This window comes from Odontesthes bonariensis, chromosome 5 (assembly GCF_027942865.1).
Source record: "Odontesthes bonariensis isolate fOdoBon6 chromosome 5, fOdoBon6.hap1, whole genome shotgun sequence".
NCBI lineage: Eukaryota > Metazoa > Chordata > Actinopteri > Atheriniformes > Atherinopsidae > Odontesthes > Odontesthes bonariensis.
This window is the reverse complement of record NC_134510.1, coordinates 22,658,697-22,683,623: the sequence shown is the minus strand read 5'-3', so window position 1 is coordinate 22,683,623 and position 24,927 is coordinate 22,658,697. Positions and strand designations below refer to the sequence as shown.

Here is a 24,927-nt window from a genome sequence, read left to right as displayed (position 1 = left end):
CCCTTGATAAGAGGTTGTACCTTTCAAGTACATTCAAACTTTATACTGATGTAACAGTAGGTCCGTAGAACTGTGGTTCAGGAGTAAGAAATGTCATTAACCAAGTTAACAGCCAAATGTTACAAAAACAACTGCAGAGGTATATAAATCTGTCCCAAGTTACGTTAGTAACACAAACCTGTGAAACTGTGGGTGAGGTCTGACACAAACATACTTAAAGAAAAATTACATTTACTGAACAATCGAGGCCCGTTTCATATGACATTAATAGTAATTTAGTCATTTGTTCTAAAAATATCAACTGTGTAATGATATGTTTTAGCTTTCAAGCTGTCATTTTAAACTCTTAAAAGATGCATGCAAATAATTACCCACATCGCACATAATGTGTTCAACTATGTGCACATAACCTTGTTTCCTGGTTTCAGACCCTCCTGTATTAGTTTGATGTTACATCTGACTGAAAACGTGTACAGGTTTGCTTTATTCATTCATTTTAGCTGAACTGCTTGGCAGTTATTCATTTTGAATGGAAATCTATCAAACGTTACCTCTGGCTGTTCACCAGTCCGCAGCTTACAGAGTAAAGTATCATCGACTTAAAAGGAAAGTCGACAGAGAAACAACAGAGTATTTGCCAGTGGGAGGAGAAATATAAGTAAAAGCATTATTAGCACACAGTAAAAAAATACTCTTCCAAGTAAAAGCCCTGCACTGAAAAATGTACCCAAGAAAAAGCCCAAATTGTCACTAAACACACTTTGTATGAGCTGTAAGCTAACACCCACAGCCAATTCAGAATCCTCAGTTAACCTCGGAGCGTGGGAGGACACCATAGTGGGGATGCCGCAGAGAAAAGTGGCCCCACACCACCATGCTATCCCACAGCAGACTTAGCGGATTTATTTCTGATTCATTCCTCTGCTTGATGGTTCAATTCACGACAAAACATCTGATTTTACAAGGTCTGCTTAGGCTTTGTGTGCAGAAGGCTGGACTCGGTTATCAGATAAACACACAGAAGCAAACAGAAAGGTACTTACCTCTTATTAGGGAAGGGGAAGAAAAGAGAAGGCTCAAATGAACTGCTTAAGTAAAGTCATTGTGTAAATGTACTTGGCTGCCTTTCACCATCAGTACGACAACACCAAAGGTGTCAGCGCTTCGCTTTGATTTTATTTACTTTCAGACTTGAAATGGAGATGAAATAAATACAAAAGCAAGACAGTAGACAGTGAAGTTGGACAGGAATCATTCATGTAAACAGTGTATTTGGATTCTAATCTAAGATTTGTACAATCAAATGATGATTATTGGGAAGAGCTAAGAAATGAGTTAATGAGTGTCGGCGAATATAAAACATACACACACACACAGATAAACAACAAGGCTATACATTTTAAAAACAATCTAGGAAGCATTAGATCAAATTTTCTTATAAAAAAAATAAAGCAAATGCATTGCAATAATTAGGACAGCTAGGAAGGTTAAATCTTTGGTGCCGATTGAAGCAACTTTAGTTTTCTTGTTTTGTTTTTCGCTCTCAGTGAAATCACGAGCATAGAAATGATCCCAAAAATCTGCGTCATGATGGACTGCAGCGTAACTGCAGGAAACTATGTCTTTTTGGCCAAAACCAGCTGCAATACCAACGTGGTTGTTTAAGATGTGATTCATAAAAAAAGCCAAACCACACTAGAAGTATGACGACAACAGCATGTGGAAGCGTGGTGTTTCTTTTTGACTGGAAGGGTGGGTAGATTTGATTTCTGTCCAAACAACATGTAAACAGTTATTTGTGATTAATAGTCATGCAACATTTGCAACACGTAGTTTTGCTTCCAGCACTTAACTGAATATTTACAGTATTTCTGTTCATATAAACATTATAAATGTAGTTACTGTGGTATTTATGAGGGTCATTCTTCCTTGTTCCAGATGACTTGGTTGTTCCCTCCATTCATTCTATTAACTTCCTGCAGTGACAGATGATTTGATCTGTGGCCACGCACGGCAGGAAGTTCTTTCATACAGTCAGATCCACTTATAATCATCAGAGTCATTTCAAACAAAACGTAAAGAAAAGAGAAAAAAACACCAGTGGCAGCTTCCAGCAGTGACGGAAGAGTTGTAGTCAGAGTGCCTCTCTTTTCATGTCAAAGTTCTTCACTCGAGTCTGTGAGTGTCACACATAGGACTGACAAATACTCAGACCACAGACACTCCTTGGGAGGGGCTGTTAAGAGCTGTCACCACGTCAGGCCTGTCAATGCGGGCCAGTGCTGAGCACAGCAGTCCCAGAGTGGAGCCTTCTTTCTGGGCCCAGTTGGAGAGGAGCGTGTGGGCCGGGGCTTCTCCTCGTCCAAACAGGTCCAGCTGTTCGGGCTCGTAGCCCAGCGCAGCGCCCAGGTGCCTCCATCCCCGGCCGCTTCCTTCTTGCAGGAGGCGCTCCACCTCTTCCTGTCTGTGGGGGGGCAGGTTGGTGTACAGACGATTGTCCTGCTTGCTGTCTCTCCTCGTACCTGTGAAAACCCAAACAAAATGAGCTCACTGTTTGGTCAGATCCAGACGAAAAAAAACAACTGACCAGTATAGTATTATCAGTAACTATATGACAGGATGACAATATTACAAATGAAATGGCTTCTAATGAAATTTTGTGACATTTGCTGGGTTTGAGTTCTTCCAATGTTCTATTCTTTTAGTTGTTTTACAGGGTTAAATTGCCCGTTCTTGTTTTTTTTTAATCTTGTCTTTCCTTCTTCACCTCGACAGTCCATCCATCTACATTGGGTTTTAGTTCAATTGGATTTGTCACGTAGCCTGCCTTTTAGCCTCAGTTTATTCATTGGTTTTCATTCATATTATTTTGGTTCTTCACCAGCCTGCTTTGCCCGTGTCTGCATTGGATCATCCACCTGCCTTATAGGGAAAGTTTTAGGGGCGAAAATAATCACCTTTTTCCTGAATGCATCTATTTTGGTTGAGGAGCATATAGTTGCTGAAGTAAGTACTGACACAATAACTCTTAAACATTAAACATTAAACAATGCTATCAATTTGATAGGGGGCAGCTTGTGTGTGCAAATATCGGAGATTTGAAAGGTTCTGCCAGTTTGTGCCAGTTCGGCTAGTTTGTGTGCTGATGCTAGACATCCTATGCTTTTTTCACATGGTAATAACTTACATCACGAGTTGTTGAGTGCAATTTGTCTAATTTGTGTTACGCGTAAATGGAAGCACAATCAAAGCTGCGCTATCAACCTCAGAAGAGGCACACCCCATGGAAAAGAGGGGTGGAGTAGCTGTACTTTATCTCTGTGGTATTTTGACCTAAGCATTTCCAAAATATTTCATTACGACCACAGAAAATTCTGTCAACTAGGGAAAAAGTTACGTCCTCTGTAACAGCAGTAACAGCTTAACTTAATTGGGGCCAAAATACTCATGATAAGAGTTTATCTAATATCAGTGTTTTTCTCTTAACTGCCTTTTGATTTCACTGTATTTCTTCATTCATAATTGACATTGACTGTCAATCTCAAGCTGGCTAGGAGAAAGTTCCTGCAGTAGTTGCTTGACTTTTTTTGGAGGGAAACCTTCCAGCCATGTCATAATCATAAGCACCCATCTGAGATCATAGTTTTTTTTTAAGTATCTAATGCGGCAGAGATAGAGGAGCTCAAGCTGTTTACGACATCAAAAGGACAATTGGTCTTAAAAAGTTGCATGCTTGCGTAATTTCAAAACTCCAGGTAGAGCAGCTGAGTCAGAGTCGGAGCCATGCAGAGTCACACATTTCACAACAGCTGAAAAAATGGCATCACTCAGATTCTTTGAGGCACCAGGCTACTTTGAAGAAAACTGTGATGCACTCGGAGTGCTAACAGAAGCTTAGTGATGGTTAGACTTTCTTACAAGTAAATCATCCCAAATGTGCACCCAAATCAACAACAGACTGGTTCAGTAATTGTCCCTGAAATGTCCTCAACTGTCCACCCATTGGAGATCTTTGTGGGATTTTTGTTGGTCTTAACAAATTAGTTACTAATAGTGAGGTACATGATGTATAAGCTAAGAAGTAGCTGCCGTTTTGTGGGTTTTTTTTAGTCTTCAGTACACTTAATCAGCTAGAAATGGAGGTATGTAAGTGTATGTAAGGGATGGATGTTTATGGACGCTTGCTAAAATGTCTCCTGAGGCCTCAGAAATCTGTAGTTTCAAAGGGCTGTGTGTACCTCACCTTTGCTGGGCTGGTTGTCCTGTAGGCTGTAGGAGTCCAGAAAAACACCGCTGTCACTTTGGAGCTTTTCTCCTTCTGGAGATGTTCCCAACTCAGCCGCACGCGCCTTAGAAAGAGCCTTCTTCTGTTTGCACGATCTCCAGCTGAGAACGGCAGAGGAATGCAGTTAAACTACCCATAATGGACTATTCCCTGGTCCTATCACACATTCATTGTTTGAGAAATGTGACCCTGTGAAAACTCACCATTTATAGGCCACATAAATGAGCAAGCCCAGCACTACAGCTGCCAGGACAGAGACATAGGCGAGAATGTTGTTGTTGCCGCCCTCATCCTGTGGGGTGAACTCGGAAGATTCTGGTGAAGGACTGACCTCCTCCTCCTCCTCCCCCACGACTTCCTCAAGGCCTGGCCAGCGAGGAGCATCATCGGTCTCAGCGGGGCGAGACAGAATGTGCAGTTTCCTATCTATTGGGATTAAAAAAAAGAGACGTGTTGAGGAGGAGCACCATTGCATCTGCACATGTGCACATCAGAGCACATTTGGACACCATAAATTAGGGCCAGATGTAATGATAGCTTCGGCCATCCTGGTCCCCTGGGGTTTTCAAACCTTTCATTGCCCCTGTTTCCAGCCTCTTTCGCCCTCCTGTGGTCTGCCTATTTTGGGATCAAACACCACAAGGTACCGTGCTGACCTACGTGGGGTTAAAGTGCCATGACATATGGGCTCTCAATGTGTTTTGATGGCCTCACTCCTGGGGAGCAAGTGTAGCCACTTGGGGGCAAGCACACTAGTGGTCAGAGTCAGCAGTCTCGCTTGGCCTTCAGGGGCAGTTAACCTAAAGACCTGTCAGGCTCATATCAATTGGACTACAGCATTTAAGATGGCTCTTTATTCACTACTCATGTTTTTCATCTCAGAGAGGAGAGGTTTCGATGCAGGTGTTGACCACATGTTCGGGCCCCCTTGCCCCTCATCTTCCCTTCATTCAGCTCGCTCTTTTATCTTTTTATCTACTATTGCTGCCCTCGCCTGTATCAGATTTTTAAAGAATAAAGCCGCCACTCTTCTTTACTTTTCCCACAGTGAGAAAATCCATGATAAGACCAAGAACAACCGTCTGTTTTTCAGTACTTTCCAGGATCCTTCACCTTTCTCTGGCTTTCGGTGCAAATTCACGAAGACCACAGATGTTTTAAAAAGGCATAAAAAGTAAGATCCCAGAAGAAGTAGGTGCTACATTTTTTTTTTTTTTTAGCATATGTTGCTTATATAGATGCAAAAAGCATTCTTGATGGGAACTAGTTTCAGCTGTGGGACTGAAACTAGTTCACACCACACTATTTATTGTTCCTTCTAATGGTTTTGCTGAAAATTAGTAAAAAAAAAAAAAAGAAAAATGTAAAAAGACATGCCCCTAATTTCAAGCTACCACTTACCCATGCAGAGCGTGTCAAAGATGTGCATACAGGGACGGATCTCCACCTCGCTGTCAGAGCACTGAGTGCAGGTATGGCAGGGTTTGGTGCTAACTTGCTCTTCCGAGAATGTTCCTGGGCCACAGATCTGACATAGCGTATCTCCCTCGTTTCCACACTCCCGGATAACCCCCTCACCATGACTGCACTTGGAGCAGGGTGCACATACGCCGTAATTGCCCAAAAAGAAGTAGCCATCGTCGCATTCGCATTGCGTGTCGTGAGTGGCCGAGCAAGAAGCCACTGTGGGGACACCGGATGGGCACTTGCTGCATGGTAAGCAACGGCCGAGGCCTTCAGATTGGGAAAATGTCCCTGGGAAACAGGTTACAACAGGTTACTATGATTGCCAAAAAAAACACAGAGAATTATGAGATGCACGGCCATGTGAAAGACAGTAATATTAGCTTTTAAGTGCTCACCCTGTGGGCATGGTGCACATTTGGTATCCTCCTTCCCACACTCTACCTGCACTCCGTAGCCAGCAGGACACAGACTGCAACACTGTCCTGATTCAGTGAACTGACCACTGGCACAGGCATTTCCAAGAGTAACCTAAAGCAAACACATCACATAGTAAAACAAATACCACCTCTGTGTTTTTTAGGAAAGAACTACACTAATACATTTATGTTTTAAGTAATTTTTAAGTAATTCTGTTTTTCTTTTGTGAGTTTTCTGCTGTACAGAGTTTGTGGTAAGGAAATCACACACATCAAACCCCGTGCAATCAAAGGCGCAGGCAACAAAGGGAAAGCTTTCTGTAATCTGTCTTATCTGCCCCAGTTTTCGCTCTTAAGTGCTGTTAGTCCTTATAGTCCTTATCTGCAAGTGGGTACTGGAGAGCTCTGCTTGACTTATGACATGAGAGATAGATCAGATGTTCCTTGCAGCAACAGGGTTGGTGTCTGACAGGGGTGGGTGACTTTTATCAGATGGCTTTAGATCAGTGGGAAGAATAAAACAAAGAGACAGAAAATTATTCGAAAAGGAGGAAGGAAGACATCGAGAAGACTTTCTGCATTTCCACTCATTCCCAAAACTAGTGCGAATGACAGCTTGTAAGTGTCTGTGCAAATACAGTGTCTGTGGAGGGAAGGGGGGGTATAAAGGAGACGGTTCCGGCCCCAGGCGAGGGTGTCAGTTAACAAAGGCTGCCCAGTATGATGGTGTCCGTTTGGGTGGGAGCAGGTCTTTGAAGTCACCAGGCCCTGCAGGTGTGTCTATTAAGGTCAGTATTTCACTAACACCCCTTCTCCAGGCTCAGTGCAACGGCATTTTAAAAATGCACACACTTGAGGGAGATTGGCCTTCTCCGCCTGGGGCCTGACAAGAGCAAACAGATGTCTAACAACTAACCTCCTGCTGAGGAGAAAAGTCACAGCTAAACAGCCCAATGATTCTCTTTGTTTCTGAAGTCTACCAAGAAACACTGGAAACGTGTGTGAACCTGTAGAGCCTCCGACAAAAGCCCACCAGAGACACACACCACGCACACTCGCACGCGCGAGCACACACAAACACAGACTGTGCCATGCCCCCAGTCACAAAACACTAAAATGTTCCATGCTGATTCCAGAGGAGGAAAGGCTTTGAAACGGGGCTCGCCTCGTTCCAAAAACAACAGCCAGTATGACTGCACTGCTTCACAGAGGAGCCTGATGATATCTGAATGCCAGCCACAGAGCCCAGATCAGACGTATTATGGCATCAGGGTGGTTGGATCCAGCAGGCACCAACCAGCATAGATACGGTCTGGATTGTAACAACTTGCAGCATAAAGGTAACCTGTATCTGACTCTGGTTGGTCCTCTTAATGTCGGGAATGAGACTCTTCTCCTAACACTTGCTAACCTTTTAGCCCTTAAGCTACGCTTTGATAAATATTTGGTGACTGGGGCTCTGTTTTATTTTCACCTACAGTTAAGATTTCTGTTATTTTACAGAGCCCGGTGTGAGTCTGGGCTGGCGTAGCTCTGGAAGCTCAGCTGGAGTGCCAACTTGACCGAGAGCAGGAACCGCCTGAAGCCTGGCATTTCACCTAGTGGGGCCCAAAGTGCAGAGAATGATTTAATCCATGCTCCACCAGAGATGATCGGGAACAGTGATATACTCAGGAGAGGAATGACTAAATCTACAGTATATACAACATGAAATAGCACTATATAAGGATACCATTTGACTTTCATTGGTGTGAGGAAAATATCAGAGAAAAACTTGGCACATCGGTCAGAAGTGCCAGACAGTGACACGTGACACTGGTAAAATGTCTTGATTGGATGCTTTACAGCATTTTCCACCAACATTTGTCAAATTTGGTTGTCAAATGTTACATTTAAAGTGCTACCAAAAGTCTTTAGGAGTCATACCTTAAAGGGATAGTTCGCCTCTTTTGACATGAAGCTGTATGACATCCCATATTAGCAATATCATTTATTTACGCGCTATTTTTGCCTCCCTTGATATCAATGCGTTCAATGTAAAACTGTGCAGACCGAAGAGCAGACCAAGCAGTCCCTAGCCACCTAGAGATAGCTGCACCTGTTACGGTGTTTACTGCTCGGAAGCAGGGGAGTGCTCGGTCTGCTCTTCGGTCTGCACAGTTTTACATTGGACGCATTGATATCAAGGGAGGCAAAAATAGCAAAACGCTTTATTTTTCAAGCCCCAGCCAACTAGCCGGACTAGCTTCGTGGACCCCAAAACTCAGCTGGGACTCCGCTCACAGGACGCAGCGGAGGGTAAGTCAATGTTCATAAATGATATTGCTAATATGGGATGTCATACAGCTTCATGTCAAAAGAGGCGAACCATCCCTTTAAACCTAATATGAAGCCGACAGTAAACTGTGAAGCTTTTCAGTTTTTGTTCAATGGCGTTACCCTGACAGCATGGTAATATTTCCCTTTGAAACAGGAAGTAGTAGTAACTCAAATCTACATTGTCCAAGCTGCCCAAAATTCCTGCTACTTGATTAGAGTCCCAGCACGAACAGACCTAACAGTCAATATTGAGTCATAGTAAAAAAGCCGCCCTGCAATAACAGGAAGTTTGCTTCAGGAGGCAACTATTGATTGGTTTTCATCACATCTTATAAACTTCTCATTATGTTTTTATTTATTATGTTTTTCATTTTTTTAATTATGTTTTTATGTCACTACTTAGAATGTCTACTCATGATTTACTGGGCATTTATGTAATGCCACATTTGGGTAACAGCAAGTCATATGTCACTCCATTGCACAACCGAAAGACATGTAAGTGGTTGCTATAAATCTCTTTTCCACTGGATGTGTGCATGAGGGTGCGAGGGCCCATTATCAGTGCTTATAACTTTAACCGTTTAGTCTTTGCATGGCTAAAAAGCACAAAAAAAATGCATTTTTGCATTTAGTTGTCATTTCGTTGGGCTAAAAGATTTTTTATTCATTGAGATGCCAGTTAATGGTAAAAGTATCAACATTTGGGGGCGGTCAGTGGTGTAGTGGGTTAAGCAGCTGCCCCATGTACAGAGGCTACAGTCCTTGCTGCAGCTGGCCCATTTTCGAGTCCCGCACCGGACGGCCCTTTGCTGCATGTCTCTCCCCTCTCTCTGCTTCCTGTCTCTCTCCAACTGTCCTATCATTAAAAGCCCAAAATAATATTTAAAAAAAAAAAGTATCAACATTTGAAAGAGTAATGGCATAATATATGCTCAATTTTATCATTGCGTACCTAAACTGAGTGGTACAGAGGGCTGACGAAGGTTTAATTTCACTAAATTTTTAATAAAATACAGTATACTAACTGGTAGAGCAGGGCATTGGAGAGTTAATGATTATACTCCATACAGTAATTATATTAATTTGACTTAATTATCAGTTACTGTCTATAATTACAGTCAGTACCGTCTAATAATAGGGGGTTAGATACTGTACCCCACGAATAGTTACCTAATAAAACTCATAATGATTCAATGCATCAATTAATGCAGGATGCATCATGAAGTTTTGCTGCTCACCATTAAAAAATGTTTAACCCACTACCACTACATGTGCTTTGGAGGTCATGGTGTGTGTTTTCTGGCATTCCTTTTTTATGTTTAGTCAGAATTTGCTTCATTTCCAGTTTCATCTCGTTAAAGCTTGATCCTTTGCGCATTTGGTTTTAGCTTTGCTTCCTGTTTTGGTTTCACACTTGGGTTCGCTTTCTAACTGCCACTCACTTGCATTTTGTCAGGGTCCAAACACACTTTTTTTGCGGGGTAACCGTGTTGGTCCCTCACCAAGACATAGCTGCATGTTATAGCATTTCCCTGCTGTGAACGTGCAGGGGGGAGGGGGGCTGACGGTTGATTGGCCTGTCAGAATCCAATAGAAGTAACTCTCATCATTACTTCTATTGGTCAGACATTTCCTCTTACTACACCCTCTACAATGGACTAAAATATTAATTTTTTTTTCTAAACATTCTATTTTAGTGGGTGCAATGGGGTCGTGAGGAGGTTTTCAGACAATATGGTAAAAAATGCTCCAGAAAACATCTCATACCCCACCTTTAACTTCGCTAAGTTTTTAAGTTGAATAGATTTACAGCTATTGTATTAATTATCAAGAAAGATTTCAGTTATATGAAACTTTATCCCAGCAACATTTTTTAGCACATCCTCTCTTAAAGCAAACAATCTGATCACCAAACACAAACATTTATTATAAGCCAACTTACAAAAATACCTTTTTGTGTTATTGAAATTTAACTTACTTTACTGCCTACCAATCTTTTATGTAAATTAATACTATTCAAATGCTCTATCAAGAATGAATTTACATGCTAGTAACGTCCTAACAACTCAATCAGGGGTGAGCAACAGAATTTCATTATATATCCTTAATAATATCATGTAAAAGTAAGGCGTCAGATCACCATTATTTTTCAACTTTACCCTTTCTAAGTTTTAAAGTGAAACTTTGACCTTTTTACTATATTTGCTTGTCTTGCTACAATACTTTATGTTCATTATGTTCAATTTTCAAGCACAATTTAATTAGCTGGTCATGACCCTGAGAGTATTCATTCTTATCTGTTGTATCTGGGGCCTAAAGCCTGAAGGGCTGGGAGCTGCAGTTGCTTTTTCCATTAAGGTAAGAAGCTGCAATCTGAAGGGATTCCCCAGTGAGAACAGACGGACCACCGTGGAGCGCTGCTTTCAATGGGCCTCTCAACTCCACGGCTGCCGGAGTCACTCAGTCATCGCGGATCACAAACACACACACGCACACACACACACACACACACACACACACACACACACACACACACACACAAACACACTTCACTTAAGCCTTCTCAGAGCTTTAAACATTTTCTGTGCCCATCTGAAGTGAGAGCAAGTTTGAAGGCTAGAGTTTCCATAGTTAATCTAATCTGCGTGAAAATAAACACACAAAAGGATGTTCTCCCCCTGTGAAGATGCTGACCCGTGAGCCTTCACAATCTGACCGGGGTTTTTGAGCAGAGACAGCGTGGGCTGAGGTGGACTTTAAGCTGCACATCCCTCCTGCACTGATTTCTGTCAGTGGTTTACAGAGAGCGCAGGGGAAAAAATGAAAGGGCATCGGTTGCTCTTCTTTTACCTGGAGAAACTTCACCCATAACTATGATCCTAATCATACAAGACACCACAAAGAGATACAGCAACCATCACTCTACTGATTTACAACTCTCACCAAAGTGTCATGAAATGATTAGTATTTTTAAATGATCTTGAAACCTGCCAACTCTACGGAAATTAAAATGACTGTGGTTACAAATTAAACTATACCCCCACATGAACACACATAAACACCACAAGCTGGGTGGGGGGGTGATGATAATTGCTTTGCTCCGGATATCCCAGCAGTTCTGCCTGCTAGGCCACATTTTCACCAGGAACTGCCATGAGCAAAAAATGTGTACAGTTAACTACCGGGAATATGATGCTTGGAAACAGTTAACAATAGAAGATATAATCCAATAACCCACAGCACTAAATCATCCAGTCAGTAATGAGAGACTCATTTGGCAGAACAAATGCTCCCTTTTCCAAATGAGCAGCAACATCTTGGTTTTCAAATGGAGCGTTTGTTGACAATACATCCTTAAAAGCCATAAGGAGATATGAATCTTTTTAAAAGGTGTAGTGTTATAATACCTGGATTTAACAAAAGTGCTTTAACCGGAGAGCGAGTCTAGACAGGAGTAAAAGCCCCACAGCCCTATTGAGGTAAATCAGTGTCAAATAATTGCCTGTGACTGTGGAGGCAGGGGCTTTTTCTTCACCCTGATCCTGGCTTTATAATATACAATCAACCAGCAACCCAAACTATAATTTCATCATACTATCCTACACCATTTATAGCTGTGTGGTGGATAATCTTGGGGAAACATCTTAGTCATTCTAGGCACTGTACATGTTGATGGTCTCCAAAAGTGTTGCGTTTTGTGGAAAATCGAAAAACAACTTCCAAGTCTGGGGTTTGTCCGTTCATGCAAGAAAGGATCTCCACATATTTCAAGAATAAACGTAAAAGTTGTACTTAAAGTGCTATTAGTCGCTGGAGACATCAACATAAAATGCCAGATGAGTTTGAATCAGATGTCTCCTCTTATTGTTTCCACTGTTCCACGGCAACAGAGTGGCAACAAGCACATTCATCAACATGGTCTGTGTGACACAGCCCTGTGGTGTTTAGCAGATTTCCTCTGGGGAACAATGGTGAGACTGAACTGGCTGGCAGAGGTTTACTGAGGCTGTTTTTAATGCTCTTTTAGAGTGTGAAATAAGAATCAAAAGACACAGAAGAAAGCGTTTCGAGGTGCGACTGTGCAGCGTGAGTCATATGCAGGTAGGCTGCAGCAGGAATCAAATGTTGCTTACTTTTACCAGCAGAAGCGCGCATATGACAATCGGTCTCATGTCTTCGGGCTCCACAATCCTCACTGATTTCGTGGGTACGCCGTGTTGAGTCTTGCAATATTTGACAGCACTTTTTCTCAGTCTGCAGCCTTCGGCAACGGCACAAAAAAAGAAAAAAAAAAAGAGCCAACACGTCCACTGCGCGAAATCTAATTGAAAACGGCAGCTTCTCATAAAAAGTGCTGGTTCCGCATTTTGACTGTAGTCCTGGAAACTGGTGTTTTTAGGGCACGAGGGAGCAGCTTTAAAATGCGTGAGGTCGGTTGATTCTCCCGGTAACAGTGCAGTGGCCGCATCAGCTCACACCTTCGTACTGTGTACGAATTTACGAAAACAGTTCCTTCAGTTTCGCCTCCCAAGACTCACGGAGCGCTGCCTCCCCTGAAGCCCCGTAATAGATGAGGCACTGAAAAGTCCTGCCAGCTCTCCTGGGCCTTTTTCTCCTCCCATATTCTCAGCTTTCAGAGAGGCTCCCTGATTGGCTGCATCCCTGCGACTCGGCGTTGGAAGGCAAAGGACTCAGACCCTGTCCGTCACTGAACAATAGGATATGTGTACCTATTGACTGTTGCTCTAAACTAATACAGATGTTTTTCAAATTTACAGCCTCCATGACATTTAAGATATCACAAAGCTGTTGTGATCAGTCCTGAATGAATTAACAGAGGGCAACCTGGCAAAATGGAATCGCCCCTCTTAGATCGGGGTTTTTTATTTTGTTGAAAAAAACAGTAAATACAGTTAGGATAGAAAACTACTTTATGCAGGTTGGACAAATGACAATAAAATGGTTGCAGTTATTGGATTCCCCCCCCAGATCAAGTAGGGAGAAATAAATGGACACCCTCTAGTTTGTTGTTATGTTAGTATGTTATCAAATGAATCCGCAGCAAAATGATGGGGCTCTCAGGTCTTAAAGAGCTGACTGACAGGAAACATCCAACAGGAAAGCTGTCATTGAATTCAATGCAAATGATTATAAAACTACTTCAAGAAAGGGATTCCAACACAGCGTGGTAAAGAATAAATAAATAAACGTGTTGGTTTGTCATTTGTGTTTAAAATTTGGAGCAAGTACAAACAAAGCAGGGGAGATGTACAAGGGAAACAGACAGTTCAGCCAAGGAGAAAACTCAAAGCAATATGCCTGGAAAAATAGAAAATGCACATCAAAATAAATTAAAAAATGGACAGAAACAGGAGTCAGTGTTTGTGAGCTGTGCAAAACATCCTGAGCGAAATGGGATTTACGTCCAGGGAAACCAAAGTTGAACTATCACTAACACCTAAATAGAAGAAAACAAGGTTACAGTGGTCTAAACAGAAGAATGACGTGACAGCAAACAGTCAGGATCTCAATCTGTGATCAAATTCCTGGTTAAAATGGGGGTGGTAGTTACAATGGTCCGTGATGAGGATCTAGATCCTGGCTAATGAAGAATGCTGTTTTTCATTCATGAAGTCCATTCAAGGTGTCAGAAAAGCCAGAGGAGCTGCAACAAAGGCACTCGCTGTAAATTCTTTGGTTCATGAATCCTCAATTTGACCCTCTACTTGATCAGGGAAATCAAAATGCATTTCAGACGGATTTCTTCTGAAAACTGAAGAGGAAAACACGGCCCATTTTGGAAACCTCTCAAAATCTATTTGTCGGTTAAAGTTACCACTCTCTCAACAAGTACCGCTTTACCACAGAACATGTTATAAACCTATGAATTATGCTCCACTGTGACTGGTTGCACTAAGAGGTCAAACAGAGCATAACTCTTGACTGAACTAAACTGCATTTCACTTGGGAGGAACCGGAATACTTTGATGATGAGTTCTAACCTATAGTTAACGAGAAATTATACCAAATAAGGATTTACACTCTGAGCTGAGTCATAGTAAATTCTATATCATGGTGAATAGTGCATGTCTGAATCCTGGTAAAATGATCAAATGGGTGTTTGCGACATTACATTATTTTACAGCCCTCCAGGCATTCTTACACACAGCTGTGATCGGCTGCTATCTGAAACAAAAGAGAGCATGTGAATCAAACAAGATGCTCCAAAGCAGAGGTGCGTGTTTGATCTTAGTGATTCAAAAGATTAGAAAACCAACGCAGGGTAAATTACACACCTTGTAAATTCTAGTGAGTGCATCGCAGGGGGGCCGGGAGACTTCTGAGGAAAACAAATGGGGCGATCTCTCAGACACAATACTACTTCCACTTCAAAGCCTGCTCAGGGATAAGAGGAGAGAGAAAGGATGTTCCTGCTCTGGTAAAACTTTGAGTTGCATTAGAGGCACAGAGGTCCCCTCTTCTCTCACTTAAACAGAGAAGAGTTTCCTCAGTGCAACCACCTTACCACATAATGAGTATCTTCTTCTGATTTCTTCTGAACTTAAGTGTCTATTTGTACATCCATTTAACTCCACCGTACCAGGCAGGTTTTAATCATTACTGGGTTTTATAATGTCTTATTCAATTATGTCCCAAATACGGAGCTAAACTGGCCCAGCTGTGGAAAACAACTTTGGACAAAACACCTAAAAAGAAATACATTATGAGACAAAACAAAACAAGAAAAAAAAAACCGAAAAAAACCCCACACACAACGACAGCATTTTAGAAAATACACAAAAAAGGACAAAATTCAAAGACATCCGATGACACACTTTGATGAAACAAAAAAAATGAAAGAGAAATCGAACAGAGGAAACAGATATTAGAGCGCAGTTCACACAATATTCAGTACACAGACACAACAGACACAGATATAACCACACTCCAACATGAACGTGATTTAGACCTAACAAGAAATGCCTCAAAAGGACAATTTTCTGTTGTCATAGTTTGTTGATCTCTGTCAGGATCACTGTGAGACACAGGAAGATAGCTAAATCAAACAGCACATGCGATCAACCACGTCCATGCTTGGTCGACTGAAGGCAGTAAGGAGGGCGAGACTGCTTTTTAAGAGAGTTAAGATAAAAAAAGAGGAACAGATAAGATAAAGACGGAGCTAGATCTCGCCTTAATTTCTTACATGGTCGAGGCTGCTCATTTTTTTTTTTTACTGTCACTGCAGACAGAGTTTCTTTGTGAAATATATGTAGTTTGTGTTATTCAACTCTTCCTTTGTGTGTAACATTAGTTGGGATGCCTGTGCTGTGACCCTGGGTTGATTGAAGGTTTTTCTTATTTTATTTAAAATTGTCATTCACTTTTTTTTTTTTTTTTGGTTTTGTTGAGATAAAAAACACAGACAAAATAGATTAAACTCAGAGAGAGATACACTTAAACAAGACGAAACAAACAAAGGCAACTAATTATAACAAAATGCAACAATTAAATGAAAAAATAAAGACAGAAATAAAAATTTCACCAAACCCTTGAAACAAAACATTCAGCTATTTTATGAAACTGTGTTTTTTGGTTGGCTTTTGTGTTTCGTACCATGGAGCCTCTGGCTGTCTCAAAACGTTTCATGAATCACCTTAAAGTGTCTGTTGTAACACCACCACCAACAACAAAAAATCATATTATGCCACATTGATGCTGACTTCTAGTAAATCTGAAAGTTAAGTCTGAAGTTAATTTTTTATCGTCAAAACGCTTAAGTAATCTTATCTCATCAGTCCTTTAAGATAAAAGTTCAGGGATCAATTATAGTCTAAAAGTGCATGGAAAAAAGGAGAGAATGCTGTCAATGTATGGAAGCATACATTTAACAAATGATCAAATAAACACAAGTTCATCAGTGGTCAGATGAATGAAAACAAGTCCCTCTCATTTCTTTATTTTTCTTTGGCCATATCATGTTGGTTGCATCAGAAAAGGCCCCTTATCAGAGGGCGTAGTTCCTCTGTGGTCACATGTGAAATGAAAAGATATCTATTAAAGAAGAAAAAGAACAACGCTGTCTTGTGGCCAAAGAACCAGACCAGGAGACGAGGAGGGGTTTAGGGAGATCCGAGGTCCTTTGACGGAGGCCTGTTTGAGGGTTGTTGCGGTTGTTGGCGGGAACAATTTGAACGGCACCAAAATTGCAGCATTTCACAACATCCATCTCTCAGCCTGCCTTCAGGTCTGGAGGGTTCAGAGAGAAGATACTGCCAATAACTGAGAGTGAGGTGTGAACACCTCCTTCCACTGTTCGTGGGAGCACATCGAAGTGACTCACCCTCCTCCTCCCCTTCCCTTATTCAGTACTCTGCGGTTTCTATTTGACTTAAGGTCTACAGAACAGTTTTACCACCCAACTCACCCCTCCCCAACCCATTGAATTGTACCCCCACAGAAGTGTTTATGGGGAAGCTGACAGGATGTTCTGCCCATCAGGAGATCAAAGTCTCCACTTGAAGTACATGCGCTGCTGCTCGCTGTGACCTTTTCAACTCTGCTAGGGTTAACATCACAGACGCATGCGAGGCTGGGATTACAGTGGAGGAGCTGGATGATCTACACCGGGACAGCAGATCAATTTCCTTCCTGCTGTGGTTCAAACGCACAAAAATAAGAGCTCAGTTTTCAGTAATGGGTGACCATCCTCAGGAGACGGGCTGAAGTGTTCACAGAAAAGAGACCGTAACAGCCTGGTCACATTTATTGGTCTTATTAGGGCAATCTCGAGAAAGAACAAAAAGAAACTTCAGGCACAAACAGATGTAAGGGAGAGAGGATACATCTGCAAATCAGGAGGTCAGGCTGCGTGATTTTCGAAAAGTCATCTGTATTGTCAACATATTCCCAGAGGAACACAAATGCTAAATAATATCAGTTAAAGAGAAATAGATCATGTCCAAATTCAAGGCAGTGCTGGCCTACACATAAGGCATTCAGTAGGATCAGGACGTTGGAACAAAGACAAGTATATCAAATACATTATGCACTGCATGACCTAAACCTGCTTTTTGATGGTGTATAGCGACTATAATGACTGCAAAGACACAAAAACAAACAGCAGCGTTCACAATGGTCAGAGCGAAACAGAGCAGAACACAAAGTGACTTTGCACAACAGAAATCAAGAATGTAAATCGGCTTGTGAACAGCTGCATGCAAACAATTCTTTTTAATGTCTCAGCTGCTCACACTTTCATCGTCATCCATAGTTGTACAAAATGTGGACTGAAATAGCCCGAATAGCCTTAAATCATCACTAAACCACATTCAAATGTAGTTCCCTCTGTGTTTGTTTGCATTTATCATGATCGTCACTAACAAAGACCAAGTTATTTGGGCGTGTGTGTGCTGCATGTTGCGGGCGTTGTATTCCCCCACATAGTTCCCTTTGTCTCTCTCTCTAATCATGATACTGCAGAGCCACTACTGCGTTCCAAGCACAGTGAAGAGAAGAAAAAAACAGGCAGGAAGTCAATTCCTATAAAGCTCACTCACGGACCTTTTACTCAGATGTTTCAGAGTCATCATGTCTTCAGATGTTTTCGCAGTAAGATACCAGTACGGGCAAGTAGTCAATGCAGCCAGTAGTTTACTGTGAGTTTCATGAACAACATTATCCACATCTGAGTCACAGCGGAGCAGTAAGGCCTGTTCATATCAGACACCAGAGATAAAACCTGACATACAGTGATCCTACAGAGACATCAATGATTGGAATTCAGTGTTTATACAAGGCCCAAGAGAAAAAAAAGGCACTATTTCTAACCAAATAAAACAAGGATATACATAATAGTCGTGTGGTGAGCTGCAGAACAAAATGATCAAAGAAGCATTCATAAAGGCCCGTGTGTGTAAGGCAACAGAAGACTTTCTGGTTGAGGTTCATTGCATCCAAGCAAAAACCATGACAAAAAAATGAATATATTTCACATACTTGACCCTTAAAGCAGGTTTTGCTTTAATTATAACAGTTTTACATTGCTTAGAGCCCAAAAGGAATGCAGTCTTATAAACTGTGGTTTACACTGTGGCATTTTTTGCTGCGAGGATAAGCATCTGTCAACCACTAAAACCCATAACACAGCACACGTTCATAGGTTTCCCTTGGCCTTCGCTGTTCCTTGTACAAAGTCAACCCTCCTGTGGTATTCACCGGTATTGCAATGTCGAAATCTCAAGCAATGTCCACTGTAGTTTTTCAAGTTTCCAGGAGTTTTAAAAAGAAGCCATTGCCAGTCAATGGCTTTAGGACATTCAGCAGTGCAGGGATCGCAGTTGTGCCTCTGACGACAAAGAAGGCGAAAATGTAGGGCCCATTCACAGCCTTACTTTGCTCTGTTGGAGGCTGAGAGTGCACCAGAGTGAGTCATTCCCCTGAAGTCTGACTCAGAGTGCACACAGTTCCCAAGCTCCTATCCACACAACGAAACAAGGCCACTCTTTGGAATGATGCTGATCATAAAAAACGCACAATTGTAAAGGAAATATGCAATAAAATATCAAATTACTTGAGAATTAAAAGTGCTCAGTGTATATTTGCTCTCTCAGAGAGACCGGTAGCTTAGGAGTTAAATTCCCCAGCTTGTATGTAAAGGAAAGGCCATATTGAGTCATTTGGTGGAGCACATATCTGCGTCCAACACAGTCCTCAGAGTTCCTCCACGATTGCTCGTCTCATTTGCCTGCATTTTCAGTGGGATTGTATTCAGTTTCACCTGACGACACCTGAGAGATGCGGCGTGTGGAGCCCCACAGGCGACGGGAGATGTGTCCCGAGCGAACCTGAGAAGAGGAGGGAACAAATGTTTGTCTTCACTTAGGGACTGAAACAGAGCTGCCACACTAAAAGCATTATCATCTGAAAAACCTAGTTCTCAGGAAATACTTTACATATGATTAGCCCCCTCTCCTCACACACACACACACACACACACACACACACACACACACACACAGAGATGCACCACCCCCCATTCCTGCATCTCCCAATCTCTTGAAGTCCAGCTTCTCACCTCCTCTGGCTTCCCTGCCCCCACCACAATTAACTTCCCGTCCTCTAGTCCCACGAGTATGTGGCTGCACTCTTTGGTGACAGACACACTCCTCACAGGAACCCTCAAGGCCAAGGGTGTAACCAAGGCATCCAGGCTGAAAAACAGAGAAGTGTCAGAATGAACAAGTCACACTTTTTAACTCTTCCAGGAATTACAAAGATTAAGATTCCTATACCTGTATAAATCTCGTATGTGGAGGCTTCCCTGCATGGTCCCCAGGATGACGTATTCAGACACCAGGTGGAGCGCAGTCATCTGCTCCTCCATGGTGAAAGAGGACAGCAGGCAGCCGTTGACTGAGTAAACATGAATGGAGTACTTGCCCTGTAGGAATAAGCAGAATGTGAACATTGGCAGAGGAGAGAGAAACTGCCTGTACTTGCACATGCACTGCAGTGAACCCATTCACGTACCTTCCTGTGGGAGCGTTCCTCCAGAGACGTCTGCACCACAATGTGGCCTTCCATCCCCACCTGGAGCTCAGAGATTTGGGCGGGCATGCTGTCACCAGGAGGCCGCAATGTTCGCAGGAACTGGCCTCGTCGGACTGTGTGCACTATCACAGTTCCATCCTGACGAGCAGCGAACAAAGCGTAAGGGTAAGAAAACTTGCAGATGCACTCACACATAATAGTCAGTTTTAATTTCTGTGCATTAGAATAGAATAGAATAGAATAGAATAACTTTATTGTCATGCCAGCATGAAAATTGCCTTTGGTCTCACTGAATAAAAACACAAATAGACACAAACACATATACAGATCGTTGCATCCACACCCCCCTCCAACCACCCATCCCAGCATACACATCATATACAAGTCAGGCAGTAGTTCCAGACCTATACACCTCTAGCTTTTCCATTTCTATGCATCCATGCATTTCTATGCATGACTTTAGTTTTTCAGTCATCTTTATGCTCTCTCTGCTTGCTAATACAGAGTAGAAAGTGCTTTGCTTGGTGATTGTTACTGAGGTATTTTCAAGCATATTGTGAACTTTTGGAGTTCTGTGCAAAAGTCTTGACCCACCCCTTGTTTTATTTATCATATTTTTCTTCCGAGGAGCCAGACTTTCAGCTTTTCAACGATAGTTCTCCGGGCTTTCTGAAAAACTGTCAGCAGCAGGCGAACATTATCCGAAAGTAAGACGAAATAGGAAAAAAATCCAGCAAAGATCTGAGAGATGCATCTGATCCTTCAGTTGATCCATCTGCTGTTGACTGAAGCCTCATTAAAAATGGTCTCCATGGTGGGGTGGCTGTCAAGAAATCATTCTTAAGGAAGGGAAACGGGGAGAAAAGACTGAGCTGTGCCAAATGACACAAGGAAACTGGACTGAGAATCAGTGGCAACAGGTCTTATGGAGGGATGAATCCTCCACAGAGCTCAGATCTCACCATTCCTGAAGCAGTGTGAGATCATCTTGGCAGAGAACAGAACAAAAGGTAGCCAACATCCAAAGAAGAGGTTTGGGATGTCCTTCAAGAAGCCTGGAGAGCTATTCCTGAACACTACTTAAAGAATGAATTAGAAAGCCTTTCTAAGAAGGTTTAGGTTTTGAGAAATAAAGGTGCTCATTACAACTGTACAAACTCTATCTTTGCCTATATACTGTATTTGTATTTATTTGTGCACGTTTCAATAAATCACTGGCCCTGTTTCCCTTTTTCCTTGGCAATATACAAAGGAATAAGGTAACTTAAGACTTTCACATAGTGCTGTGGCATGGACAGAAATGTTCTCTCCAGACAAAACAAAACAAAAAAATCCCATAACTGAAGCATTCTTTTGCTACTTTGATACAACTTCTTAACAGATCATCTGAATGTTGAAAATTCAACTCAGCAAGTATTTTATGTCCTGCTTGTGATTCGGAAGAGTTGAAGGAGACACACATCCACACCGTTCCCACGCACAAACGTGCATTCATTTACAATGTTTTTGAGCTTAAGAGCAACTGCTCTGACCTTTGATCCTGAGAAGGCCATGTCCAGTTCAGTGCTGATGGCCACACAGGTAACCTCCTGGTTGTGTCCGCAGAGAATCTGCACCGGCCGGGGAGACAGACCGCAGGAGAATCCACCCTGTGCGACAAAAAAAGAAAGAAAAAAAAAAGGAGAATTCAAATGTGAAGGCTTCGCTTTAATCACAGCGAATTAATTACTGATGTGTACACACACAGAAAGATGTTCACCTGCTGTAAAACCTGCCACACTATACAAGATGTGTCCCTTGAACCAGAGATGAGGTAGATGCCACAGAGATCCAGAGCCAAGCAAGTAACAACGTCTTTTGTGAAACAGAAAAATACAAATAAATATGTCACATCGACAAGAGAAGAAAGACTTCGACGTGTGACAGAAAGCTCACCGATGTGTCGGCAGATCCTGCCCACCAGTTTTCCTTTCCCCAGCTGAGTGACACGGAGACTGCAGTCCCAGTGTCCCCCGCTGAAAAGCAGACGGCCATCGTTGGACACCACCAGCACCTGAGCGCTGATGTCCACTCCGGGAGAGAAGGGTCCATTCAAGAAACGCTGAGTCCTGCAGCACAAATCACGATGGGAGAAGATGGAAGCAATTTTTTTCGCATTTTTTGTGGCCTAAATGTGGCGATTTATAATCAGCAATCAAAATGTTACCCGTGTGAGAACCAGCATTCAATTGATTGGTTTTTATCCCAATTTAGCATTTGTTTCTGTGATGCATGATCACAAAAAAAGTCAAATCAAACCAAATGAATGAATCATGCTTTGAAGCTTTAGGGATGACGAGAACACAGATGTTACGCGTCAATTAAACTGGAAGAAGTTTTTCCTACATCTTTTCAGATGCTGTTTAAATACTATGATGGCACTAGGCATGAACACAATTACAATTATATAATTTTTTAAAAAAGGCTCTCACTTGGGATTGGCCATCGTGGGGTCTTTCGTGAAGGTGAAGTAGTTGGCGATGTTTTTGTCAAATGGAAGCCAGCTGTGTGTCCCTATCAAACCATTTGAACTCACAGTCACCTGTCAAGAGAGAATTGATGAAAATGTAAAAAATGATGAAGCTCAACGGTTTAAAAACATTACTGTTGTGAGGCCATTACCAGGAAATTCGAACCCTGGCTGATGAAGGAGCGATTCTGGTTCTTTGGCACCACCGCTTGGACTAGAGGAATGCCATCACTTACAACCTGAGGTAAACAAACACACATGTGCATTCATATGTGCACATTACACAAGATGAAGTATATATTCAGAGGAATGAGATCACGAGAGGATGTAAAAAGATTTCAGACCCCACCTCAACAAATGGCCGGAGTTTCTTGATGTGCTCAAAGATATTTGGGGGCAAAGTGTCCAGGCGGGACAGCCGCCTACTTGCATTCTCAGCAGTCATACGAGGAGGATGAGGCTCCTGGTCGGAGATAAATATATACATTATCAAACCGGGATTTTTCAGAGCTGAAAAAAGGCAGCTATGAATTAGCCTTTCACTGCACCTTGAGGAGCTGGCAGGGCGTCTGTCCAAAGTTGCTGATGATGCCTTCCAAAGCCTTTCGTTCAGTCTCATTGGCAATTGCGTCCAGATCAACTGCACCTGCAAGGACCCCAAACAAGAATACAGAGTGAGCCTCATTGCAAGGGAGCTTGAGAACAAGTAAAAGGGGACCTAGTATACACCCTGTTGATAAGTTAATGCAAGTCTCACATATCCCTTGAAAGCTTCATTCAGTGTTTATGTTATTTGATGTTTATGTTCAAACAGGTTGTTTGAACATATATAGCTTCAAAAATCCAACTGAGTGCTGCTTCCTGCTCCTCTTCCCAAAACGGAGCAGCCAACAGGAGCAGCAAAGCTTGTCCACCTGCACATTTAGATTTAAGAAGAAGGAACTACAACTGATATTTCTACCTACACTAACAACACACACTATCCACAACTCTATATAAATCTATGGCAGCCAGTTTGTCGTCATCCAGTTCGCTCCAACAAAATGCTCAGGCGCGCAAAGGTGAAACATCGTGGACTGAAGCACCCCCTTCAAGTATCATCACAGTAAATCGAATGGGAATAAAATCCTTCATGTCAGTCCAACCAAAACCAGGCTTTTAAAATGCATGAAAACATGTTAGTCCAACATTTTTGCTAACACAATGTGATTGGGGTTCAAATCACTCCAGCATGAATACACTCAACTAGACTTAAATGGGCCAAGGCCCCCTGTATATGCTCCAAAGTTCCATCTTTTTGTAACTTTTTAATGCTATGCAGACTGAAATACACAGTAGTTTATGTAATATAAAGCAGTGTTACATAAGATATATATAAATATATATAGTAAGCACACACAGTTTAGCACAATTAAACTTCAAAAAGTGTTTTTTTTTTTCCAAAGAAAAGTCTTACCCTCATAAGTGCAGTAATAGAAGACATTGAGAGCATTCACTGCCTCTTCCCCTCTCTGCTTGCAACCAAATATGAGGTCAATCCACTCATGGAGGTGACTGGACACATGCTCAGATTCCTAGAGTTTCGAACGCAAGTTGTTTTCATCTTGATTCTAATACAGTGCCTTAGAAAAACAAATGACTAAGTTTTATGACTCTGGATGTTTATGTAGGCTTACCAGGGCTTTCATGTGTTTTCTGATGAAGTCTTCCCTCGATGTTGCCCAGCGAGGCAAAAAAACATCTGTCACTGGGTCCTGAGATATCTGTAAGTGGCCAAGGTCGAAGCCTAAAAAGTTCATGCAGCAGCATTGTATTAGCTTCTTTCATCAAACAAATGTTTCAATGTCAATATATCACTTTCACATCTTTAAAACACACCCACAAAAACAAGTCTAAGTTCCCCGCAGTACCGTTCATGTTTTGAAGGAATTCAGGGAAGTAGAAAAACTCCGGGATGAGCTCTTTGACGTCAGCTGGACTCTCCATGCGAGCCTGCCAGGCAGCTGCCACCGAGTGGAACTGTCTGTCTGCGACGTCAAACCTAAAGCGAGGCGACATGTAGCCGTGTCAGATCAGAGAGTAGTCGGAAAAAAACTCAGTGATTAGCACACAGCAGTCAGCGCTCCCACCTGCCACTCTGCAGCTGGATATGCAGCGTGGTGAATGGCTCCATGCGGATCATGTAGTGCATGACTCCTGCTGCATTAGAGTAGTGTGTGCCATAGTGGAATTTGTCAATGGTTCCTGTTGAGTCTTCAAAGCTCTCATACCTTGTAACGGGAGGAAAAAAATGGGTCATGATCTTTAAAAGCATAACAGTGGAGCTCAAAAATCAATCAACAACATGCTTTTGATTTGTGTTTTATAGTCTTCGTCAG

General features: G+C 42.2%; 2 protein-coding genes across 6 annotated transcripts in view; both read right to left on the bottom strand.

Moving 5' to 3' along the window:
* Positions 1 to 1,154: 1,154 nt before the first annotated feature.
* Positions 1,155 to 13,082, bottom strand: nradd (neurotrophin receptor associated death domain). Its single transcript, XM_075466657.1, has 6 exons — positions 12,621 to 13,082; positions 6,148 to 6,280; positions 5,687 to 6,040; positions 4,489 to 4,711; positions 4,244 to 4,386; positions 1,155 to 2,522 (listed from the first exon to the last, which is right to left on the bottom strand). The coding sequence occupies exons 1-6, from the start codon at positions 12,831 to 12,833 to the stop codon at positions 2,209 to 2,211; spliced, it is 1,380 nt and encodes a 459-aa protein (XP_075322772.1). The 5' UTR covers positions 12,834 to 13,082; the 3' UTR covers positions 1,155 to 2,208.
* Positions 13,083 to 17,236: 4,154 nt separating this feature from the next.
* nbeal2 (neurobeachin-like 2) overlaps positions 17,237 to 24,927 on the bottom strand; it is a 36,603-nt gene continuing 28,912 nt past the window's right edge. For all 5 annotated transcript variants that reach the window (XM_075465393.1, XM_075465391.1, XM_075465392.1 and 2 more), the window contains 15 exons: positions 24,679 to 24,819; positions 24,460 to 24,590; positions 24,226 to 24,335; positions 24,006 to 24,123; positions 23,098 to 23,195; positions 22,899 to 23,012; positions 22,702 to 22,788; positions 22,512 to 22,621; positions 21,976 to 22,148; positions 21,800 to 21,894; positions 21,573 to 21,689; positions 20,020 to 20,178; positions 19,782 to 19,930; positions 19,565 to 19,700; positions 17,237 to 19,334 (listed from right to left, as the gene is read on the bottom strand). In XM_075465393.1, coding sequence (XP_075321508.1) covers positions 19,227 to 19,334; positions 19,565 to 19,700; positions 19,782 to 19,930; positions 20,020 to 20,178; positions 21,573 to 21,689; positions 21,800 to 21,894; positions 21,976 to 22,148; positions 22,512 to 22,621; positions 22,702 to 22,788; positions 22,899 to 23,012; positions 23,098 to 23,195; positions 24,006 to 24,123; positions 24,226 to 24,335; positions 24,460 to 24,590; positions 24,679 to 24,819 — 1,846 coding nt within the window. In that variant the 3' untranslated portion in view covers positions 17,237 to 19,226. The remainder of the gene's footprint in view (positions 19,335 to 19,564; positions 19,701 to 19,781; positions 19,931 to 20,019; positions 20,179 to 21,572; positions 21,690 to 21,799; positions 21,895 to 21,975; positions 22,149 to 22,511; positions 22,622 to 22,701; positions 22,789 to 22,898; positions 23,013 to 23,097; positions 23,196 to 24,005; positions 24,124 to 24,225; positions 24,336 to 24,459; positions 24,591 to 24,678; positions 24,820 to 24,927) is intronic.